This window comes from Vigna radiata, chromosome 1 (genome assembly GCF_000741045.1).
Source record: "Vigna radiata var. radiata cultivar VC1973A chromosome 1, Vradiata_ver6, whole genome shotgun sequence".
Classification (NCBI taxonomy): Eukaryota; Viridiplantae; Streptophyta; class Magnoliopsida; order Fabales; family Fabaceae; genus Vigna; species Vigna radiata.
Window position 1 is genome coordinate 18,737,164 of NC_028351.1, and position 9,116 is coordinate 18,746,279.

At 31.5% G+C, this 9,116-nt stretch overlaps 1 protein-coding gene across 1 annotated transcript; it reads left to right on the top strand.

Moving 5' to 3' along the window:
* Positions 1-3,138: 3,138 nt before the first annotated feature.
* Positions 3,139-5,257, top strand: LOC106758684 (sucrose transport protein SUC8-like). Its single transcript, XM_014641644.2, has 4 exons — positions 3,139-4,375; positions 4,477-4,540; positions 4,688-4,731; positions 4,869-5,257. The coding sequence occupies exons 1-4, from the start codon at positions 3,179-3,181 to the stop codon at positions 5,049-5,051; spliced, it is 1,488 nt and encodes a 495-aa protein (XP_014497130.1). The 5' UTR covers positions 3,139-3,178; the 3' UTR covers positions 5,052-5,257.
* The last annotated feature ends 3,859 nt before the right edge of the window (positions 5,258-9,116 follow it).

Sequence of the window (9,116 nt, forward strand, 5' to 3'; positions counted from 1 at the left end):
AAACCCTTTTGTCTCTAAATTCAGTTTTCTCTTAACACCAGCCTCAAATTCCTGATTCAGCTCTTTGCATTTTGCAGAACCAACTGTTGGCAAAAGAACAAGATATTCAATAAAGAATTTTAATGATGATAATGTATGAAGAAGATTTAAAATTTAAAGAATGAATTAGTTCAAACCAGACATTGAAAATCAAATAATATAATTGTTGAAGTCTTGAACCCCCTAGATGTACCTATGTAAGCAGACGCATTTAACCAAAAGTGTCTAACCTAAACGAGTCTACTAGTCAAACATTCCTAGAAGCGTCTAACCTCCAAACAAGTCTACCAGTCAAAAAGTTCCAGAATCATCTAACCCCCTAAATGCCTATACGAGTCAGGTTTGAAATGCATAGGAAAACACTAGAGATAGGGGCTGAAAAGTGTTTTCTAAATATTTTCGCAAGGCAACGTCTAATAAATCGTAATAATAGTATGTAGACGTGAACTATGTTTAGACGTTGTATATGTTGGATTAACAAATATAAATTCTCTTAGGCGATAACATAAAGACTTAACAATAATTTAAAAGAATAAAGCAATAAGGTACAATGTTTATACTAGTTCACTCAAACCTGAGCTATGTCGAATTCTCTCTTAAGAACTCTTAAGAGGTTCTATTAATATTTTCAAACTTACAATGAGTTTAACTCAATCCTGTTTGACTATTCTTACACTTTCCTAGTCTCGAGTTTAATCCTCACTCTTGGCACCGAGTATAACCCACAACTGGTTGAGTATTTTTACACCACTCCTAGTCCCCTAGCCAGCACGACTAGTACGAGTATTCTTACACCACTCTTGGTTTCGGGTTTAACCCACTCCTGGTTAAGTTTTCTAGTCACTCCTTACACCAAGTATAATTCACTCTTGGTTGAGTTTTCTAGCCACTTCTAACACCAAGTATAAGCCATTCCTGATTGAGTATTCTAGCCATTCCTGGCACTCATAGACAACTATCTAGTTCTAGTTTAGCCTCTTCAAGATCTATCCCTAGACAATTGTCAAGACTGAGTTTCCCCACTCCTGGTTGTAAGTGTTTTACTTCTTTCCAAAACATTCAATAAATCCATTGCAGCATATTACAAGGTACAAATGTTTAACTCTCATAGGATATGTGTACATTTCCAATCTAACACTTGTATGGTTATAGACTCGAGTAACTGTCTAAGAAAGGATATGTATAACGAGGTGCAGTCTTGTAACTTGGAGGTTCCTTCCTTTGCTGAAGAGCATCAAACAATGTAAGCTTAATGAAGAACAATATTGATCTTTAATCTTCATGCTTGTGCTTTATCTTTTTCTCTTCTTATTAGGGAGGTTGTTTCTTTGATTTGAGAAGCACTAGATGATGTAAGTGTGAAGGACAGTAAGACAAATACTTGCTCTTTTTATCTTTCCTTCTCTTCTTCAATGAAGTTGTTTCCTTTATTTGAAGAGTTGTATATGATGTAAGCTCTAAGTAGCAGCATTATTGATCATTTAGCTAATTAGTATTGGATGCTCCTTCTCTTCTCTATTCATTCAGGATGGAAAAGCTTCAGGTGATGTGTATAAACTTGGTAAGCAACAAAGTGAATGCTCAAAGCATGCTCTTTTTTATTATTATCTTTTCTTTTTTTTTCATTATGCTCTCAACTTCATTCTTCTTTTCTTTATTTTATTTCAACCTCAATTGTTTCAACCCCATTTCTTTTCTCTTTCTCTTTTCTTCATCCTATCTTGGACATAATACTTTATCGCTCTCTTTTTCTTTTCTTTATCTCTTCATGTTTTTTATTTCAAGAGCATCAAGTTGTATCTGCATTGAGGTGAAGTAGAATAGATCATTTTTTAATGTATATCTCCATTTACTCTATCTTTTTCACATTTTCTCTCTTTCATATTTCAAACTACTTCTCTATATTTTTCTCATTTTTCAACAACACTCTTCTCTTTAATTCATCTTCTTTATATAATCTCTTTTGAAACATAAGTGTTGGATGCATAATTGGGAGGTCAGACTTTAGTCTTTTCAAAAATTGTACAATGCTTTATTAAGGTCTTTATTTGAGAGTAGCTTGTACAGTGCTAAACATCTACATATAGCTTTGAAAACTCTTACTCTAGATGGTTAAAAAACCTTATAAATTCATTTGCAAAGGATAGAAACTTCAACAAATTAAAAAAAGAAAAAAAGAATTTGCAGAATATCAATTTTTTTAGTAATATATGTAATATATAAATATTGTATAAGATTATGATTAGTATCTTTGGTTTTCAAAGTGTTATGATTTGTGAGATTATGTTATATCTTGGTTGTGATGGAAAATTATTATAAGTATCATTGGCAACATTATGTTCCAGCAACAAATTAATATATAATGAAAAATATATATATATATATATATATATATATATATATATATATATATATTGTATTTAAATTTTGTTTTATAATAAGACGTAAAATGAGATAAACTAAATTCTAGCAATGTAATAAATATTGTATAAGGTGTGTAAGTTGTATTATGATTAGTATATTTGCTTTTCATACTGTTATGATTTGTGAAATTATGTTATATCATGATTGTCATGGAAAATTATTATAAGAATCATGGGCAACATTATGTTCCAGCAACAAATTAATATATAATAAGTAGAACTTTTACATACAGTAATCGACATATTGTGCTCCTTAACATAGATAAATGTTATCCTTTCTACCCATCGAAAAACAGAAATAGGGAAAAAGACTGGGTCAAGATTAGAAAGACCTAAACCTATGCATTAGGTAATTTTATTGGTTGCAAGAAAAGTAAAATTTTAATTAGGGTTGTTATAATTGTAATAATTCCAAAAAAAATTTTTTTAGAAACAAATTAATATATAATAAATAGAATATTTACAACATTCATCAAGATCGAGATATTATGGGCTTGAACATAAATGTTATTCTATCTGTCCATTTGAAAAACAAAAATAGGAAAGGAGACTAGTTCAAGATTAGAAACTTTAGGTAACAAAAAAAGTAAAATTTTTGTAGTTCTAAAATTAAAAGTAACAAGCAGTATATAAATGTGATAGTTACTAATGTTTGTTGAGCAAGAGTTGTTGCATTGTAATTTAAAGTAATAAAATACTTTAATAAAGTTGTAATAATGGAGGAGCAAGTAAAACAAGAACCGAGTCCTCTGAGAAAAATGGTGGCAGTGTCATCCATCGCCGCCGGTATACAATTTGGATGGGCTCTACAACTCTCCCTCCTCACACCATATGTACAAACCCTAGGAGTTCCACACGTTTGGGCTTCCTTCATATGGCTTTGTGGCCCCATCTCTGGCCTCCTAGTTCAACCTATTGTAGGCTACAGCAGTGACCATTGCCAATCTTCCTTTGGCCGTCGCCGTCCATTTATCCTTGCCGGTGCAATAGCTGTCGCAATCGCCATTATCCTTATTGGCTATGCTTCCGATATAGGACACATGGCCGGCGATGACATAACAAAGACAACCCGTCCACGAGCCGTTGCCATCTTCGTCGTCGGCTTTTGGATCTTAGATGTTGCCAACAACATGCTCCAGGGACCATGTCGTGCCTTCCTTGGTGACTTGGCTGCCGGCGATCCAAAAAAAACGAGAACCGCCAACGCATTCTTCTCATTTTTCATGGCCGTGGGCAACGTCCTGGGCTATGCAGCAGGATCCTATAACGATCTCCACAAGATCTTCCCTTTCACTCAAACCGAGGCATGCAACGTATTCTGTGCAAACCTAAAGAGTTGCTTCTTCTTCTCAATCATTCTTCTTCTTGCTTTGTGCATTACCGTTCTCACTTGCGTGAACGACCCTAAGTTCACACCGGCACCTAAGGAGTCGAAGATAGAAGATGGGCAGACACAAGTTTCGTGCTTCTACGGAGAGTGTTGTGTTGCATTCAGAGAACTTGAGAAGCCAATGTGGATGTTGATGCTAGTGACAGCTATCACATGGATTGCGTGGTTCCCTTATGTGTTGTTCGACACTGATTGGATGGGTCGTGAGGTGTACGGCGGTGATGTGGGTCAGAAGGCATACGATAATGGTGTGCATGCTGGTTCTTTGGGGCTCATGTTGAATTCAGTGGTGTTGGCTGTGGCGTCTTTGGGTGTAGAACCATTGGGTCGCTTGGTTGGTGGAGTCAAGTGGTTGTGGGCAATCGTTAATGTTATTCTAGCAATTTGCTTAGCAGCGACTGTGCTTATCACAAGAGTCGCTGAGCGAGAACGTGCCAAAAACCCTGCTCTCATTGGAAACCCTTCCATGGATGTGAAAGTAGGATCCTTAGCATTCTTCTGCGTCCTTGGTATTCCTCTTGCGGTAAGTTTTCTATCTTTTGAAACAACTTTTAAGGATTTTCTCAACAATTTAAAAAATACTTTTAATTTCTATCCAATTATTAATACTTTTTCTGTATACAGGTTACATACAGTGTTCCCTTTGCTCTGGCTTCTATCTATTCTAACAGCTCAGGTGCAGGACAAGGTATATACAAAGTTACCATTTTTTTTTTTATTTTTTTTTTAATTTTAGCTTTAATTTTTTAATTTTAAGGTGAACCGAAGCTGTTAGTAAATGTTTAAGCCTAAATAAAAAAATGTGTAACCTTTTTGTTTGCTTCAAAACTTTCAGGATTATCTTTGGGTCTTCTGAATGTTTCAATTGTGATTCCTCAGGTTAGAATCCATTTACTTCATACATTCTCATCTAATTATATTCTGTCATAACTATTTCAACTATCCTAGAATACAACATATACAAGTTCCTTGGACCTACGAACCCTAATAAACAGTTATATATTTGATTTGCACAGATGATTGTATCAGCAATCAGTGGACCATGGGATGCTTTGTTTGGTGGTGGCAACTTGCCGGCATTCGTGTTGGGAGCCGCAGCGGCCGCCATAAGTGCCGTACTTGCAATTGTTATACTTCCAAACCCCAAAAAAGAAGATGAAGCCAAGATGTCCAGCCTCAACATGGGTAGTTTTCATTAATGGCTAGATCTCGACATGCCAAGCAAGAGGAAGAGTATTAGGATTCGAAGATGGTGCATGTGCTCAAGAAATTAGCGTTTAGATCCTTGAAAGGTTTCCATAGCTATCATAGCTTATTCAAGTTATCCATTTTCTTTATGTACTTAGGTGTGAGAGTTACAAAAAATTTTGTCCGAAAAACATCATCAACTTTAATCAATAAACGAGATTTTTTCTTTATTACTAGAATTAAAATGTTAAAAGTGAAATGTGCGTATTGTTTTTCTTTTTCTTTACTTAAGTGTTATTTAAATGGTTAATCTCTTAGTTAGAAAAAAAATCCATCGTTTTATTCTACCTAAATTAAATTATATTAATATTTCCAAACAAAAATGATAATAATTAAAAATAATCTATCTACGTTAATTCAACACTGAAATANTTTCTTTCTTACACACAAATAATTGCTTCATAGATTTGTTTCATATATTTGAATTTATGTAAATTCAATTTAAAAAATGATATTAGTACTTACATATTTTATATTTTTTTATTGTAAACAACATAATCTTTAAAACATCTAAGTCTCTTGGGTGACATTTTTAAGGTCAATCACTCCTCGTCTGAAATATTGTCTGTTTTAGAGTTTGTGCTTCATCACTATTTTTCCTTAAAAGGTGTTTCAAAGTGTGTAAGAAATATTTAAATTGTCTTAGGTCTTGATCCCTAACGATTTGAAACTATTGAACGTAGTAGGAACATAAGCCATTTAATTGAGGTTTAAACGAAATGAGAGTTTATCCCAATAAAGAGCTTGAGGTTGGGATCTGGAGTATGAACCTTCGAATAAGCGGTAATAACTGAGTAGACTGAAGAATCTTGATGTACTCCTTACAAGACAAAATCCACCTACAAAATACTCTTCAACACAAGTTAATAAGAGAATTTGGAATTTTATGAATAAAAAAAACAGTAACGAGAGAGTGTTTTTAAATGAAATACTATGTATATTTATAGAATTTTTAAAATGTACAAAATTTATTGTTAAAACTAATAATATTAATAGAATATCAAATAATATCAATAAATATAACAATTTTCTTTTTATAAGTTAAACTAGTATAATAATAACAATAATGCAATATCTTACCTTTGGAGGTCAAGTTACAACTACTTCATGTTTGCAACTATTTTTGAAAAAAAAAAATACCTACAAAATTTCTTATACAAAACTATTTTCAAGAAATCATTCTTAATATTTATATATTTTAATGCATAAATGATAATTATATTTTTCTTTATGGGAATAAAATTTTGAAGTAAAAACTAAATGCTATAAATTATTTACTATAAAATCTTTTGTAGATATAAACTTTTAGATAATATTAATAAATGATAAAAATTTTATTTTCCTATATCACTACTAGAAAAGTCTTTCTTACCTACAAATTTTTCTAAAAAAATTAGGGTTAAATATGTTTTTAATCCCTAAATTATTACGCGAATTTGTTTTTAGTCCATCTCTCAAAGTAAGGTACATTTTGATCATTCTCCTTAAACAAACTATAACTTTTCGTCCTCCAAAATTAACGGCATTAAAAAACAGCTGACATGACTAATGGTGGTGTGCCACTTTTTTTTTTCTGACACCGAATAAATTTTCACAGCTTTTCTTCCTCTCTCTCCCTCCCTCTACCTCAATCTTCTCCTTAAACGCCTTCTTATCCTTTTTGCTCACACCTAGTTTCGGAGGGTTACTCCTTTCATCACCACATGTTGCTCCCTACACCTTTCCATTAAGTTATATTAAAATAATAATAACGCAATAGTTATCTTTGGTCAAGTTTATCTACTTTATGTTTACAACTATTTTTGAGAAAAAAAAACACCTACAAAATTTCTTATGCAAAACTATTTTCAAGAAATCATTCTTAATATTTACATATTTTAATGCATAATTATATTTTTCTTTATGGGAATAAAATTTTGAACTAAAAAACTAGATATTATACATTATTTATTATAAAATCTTTTGTAGATATAAACTTTTAGATAATATTAATAACTAATAAAAATTAGATTTTCCTATATATAAAAGTCTTTCTTACCTACAAATTTTCCTGAAAACATTATCCATAAAAATTTTGCATCTTTTAACAAATATTTCTTGCAAGAAAAATTTACTTGAGTTTTTGTGCAAAATTATTTGTAGAAAATCGATTTTAATACTCATAGATTTTGTTGTGCATTATTTAAAAAGTATTTATAAGATCTACACATTTTTTTTATAAGCAAGCAATTACTCATAAAAAATAGTTACATTTTTTTCCTAAAAACAATTATTCATAGTAGCTATATTTTCTATTATGGAAATGTTTATTACTAGAATTTAAATGTTAAAAGCGTATTGGGCGTTTTTCTTTTTCTTTACTGAAGTGTTATTTCACAAATTAATCTCTTGATTTCTTTTAAACAAAATCCACTACCTAAATTAAATTATATTAATATTTCCAAAAAAAATGATAATAATTAAAAATAATCTATCTACGTTAATTTACCTGTTGTACAAATTTGAATTTTGTGTAAAATTATTTTATAAAATTGATAATAATACTTATCTATTTCACATTTTTTATTATAAAATACATAATCCTTAAAATACTTATATACTTTTTTTTTAAATAATACTTACAGTGCTAACTCTCCTAAACTTTTTTCCACATAAGACACAACTTCATCAATTCTGGTTGCACCGTCCACCATCAATTATCCATTATGGTATCTATTAAAGTGTGTTCAAATAGAACGGCTTACTTTCTCACACTAAGAGGGGGTGAATTGGTAAAGTGTAAAAATAAAAGCTTTCAAAATCTTTTTTCACAAAATAATATGCCTTTACACTTTTCTTAAATCGCAAGTTAAAAGATATGCAATGCAACAGTGAACTTAATCAAATATACTGAAAGCGTAATCGAATGAATAAAAGAGAATAGGGATAAAAAATTCAAACGTAGATTTTTATACTGGTTCGGCCAACCTGCCTACATCCAGTATCCTTCCAACCACGGGAAGCAAATGCACTATAAAGATTAAGGTTTTTACAACAAGGTTTTACAGAGACCTCACGTCAAAATTATAAAACACCTCTCTAACTCTCTAATCTAAATATAGGCAACAAATAAACAAGACCAGCAACAAGAACACCCTCTTCTACCATCTAACCCTTTGAGGCACCCTCAAAGTCAAGAACATTGTTCTTCTTCCTGTAATCACAACAGGGAACCCAAACTAATCTTCAAAGATTGCAAACACTGATCGCGCAGAATACACCCAATTGTGCAGACGTTTGAAACACAACAAGCCTTGCTTCTCAAGAAACTTCAAGTTGTTGATCACCACGGTCAATCTTGGTTCTTGGAACTTTTCCTTTCTCCATTCACTACAAAAAAAGTGTTATTTAGTGGAGTTTGTTTTTGCGATTTGCGGGGGTTTTCACCCTCTGCAAATTAATTTGCAGGGGTTTTTCAAACCGCCGCAGTTTGAGTCGTCACAAACTATTTGCGGGGGTTTTTTACAACCCCTGGTATCACATTCAATTTGCGGAGGTTTTTCTGCGGAGGGTAAAAACCTCCTCTATTACTGGCTTTTATTCTGTGGGAGTTTTTAACCTCCTTTATTTCTAACTTTTTTATTGCAAATAATACCCGTATTCTTGCCTTTTTTTGTTTTGGATTAACATATATTATTCAATTTGACAATTATACTATAGAAGTTTTAACCTCCCTCATTTGTATTATTTAGTTTGAGGGTTTATTACTTTATTTTGCATTATTTAATTTATGTCACCATTTAAAATGTTTATATTTTTGGGTCAAAAATATTTATTTCTAACAAGATTAAAATATATCAATGTAACAAAAGACCTCACAAATGCATATCATTCCATTGTCAATATCAACATAATAACATAAAAGTAATTTAAAATGAAATACATTCTTACAACTTAATCAATAATTATTCAAAATTAATAATAGAATGGATATAGGTTTATCCCAAAATACATCATAAATTTTCTAAATGTTACTT

Excerpts from the sequence above, each read along its gene's own strand:
- LOC106758684 (XM_014641644.2), top strand. The coding sequence starts at position 3,179 with ATGGAGGAGCAAGTAAAACAAGAACCGAGTCCTCTGAGAAAAATGGTG. Across the intron at positions 4,376-4,476 it reads TCCTTGGTATTCCTCTTGCG|GTTACATACAGTGTTCCCTT; the intron begins GTAAGTTTTCTA and ends TTCTGTATACAG. Across the intron at positions 4,541-4,687 it reads CAGCTCAGGTGCAGGACAAG|GATTATCTTTGGGTCTTCTG; the intron begins GTATATACAAAG and ends CAAAACTTTCAG.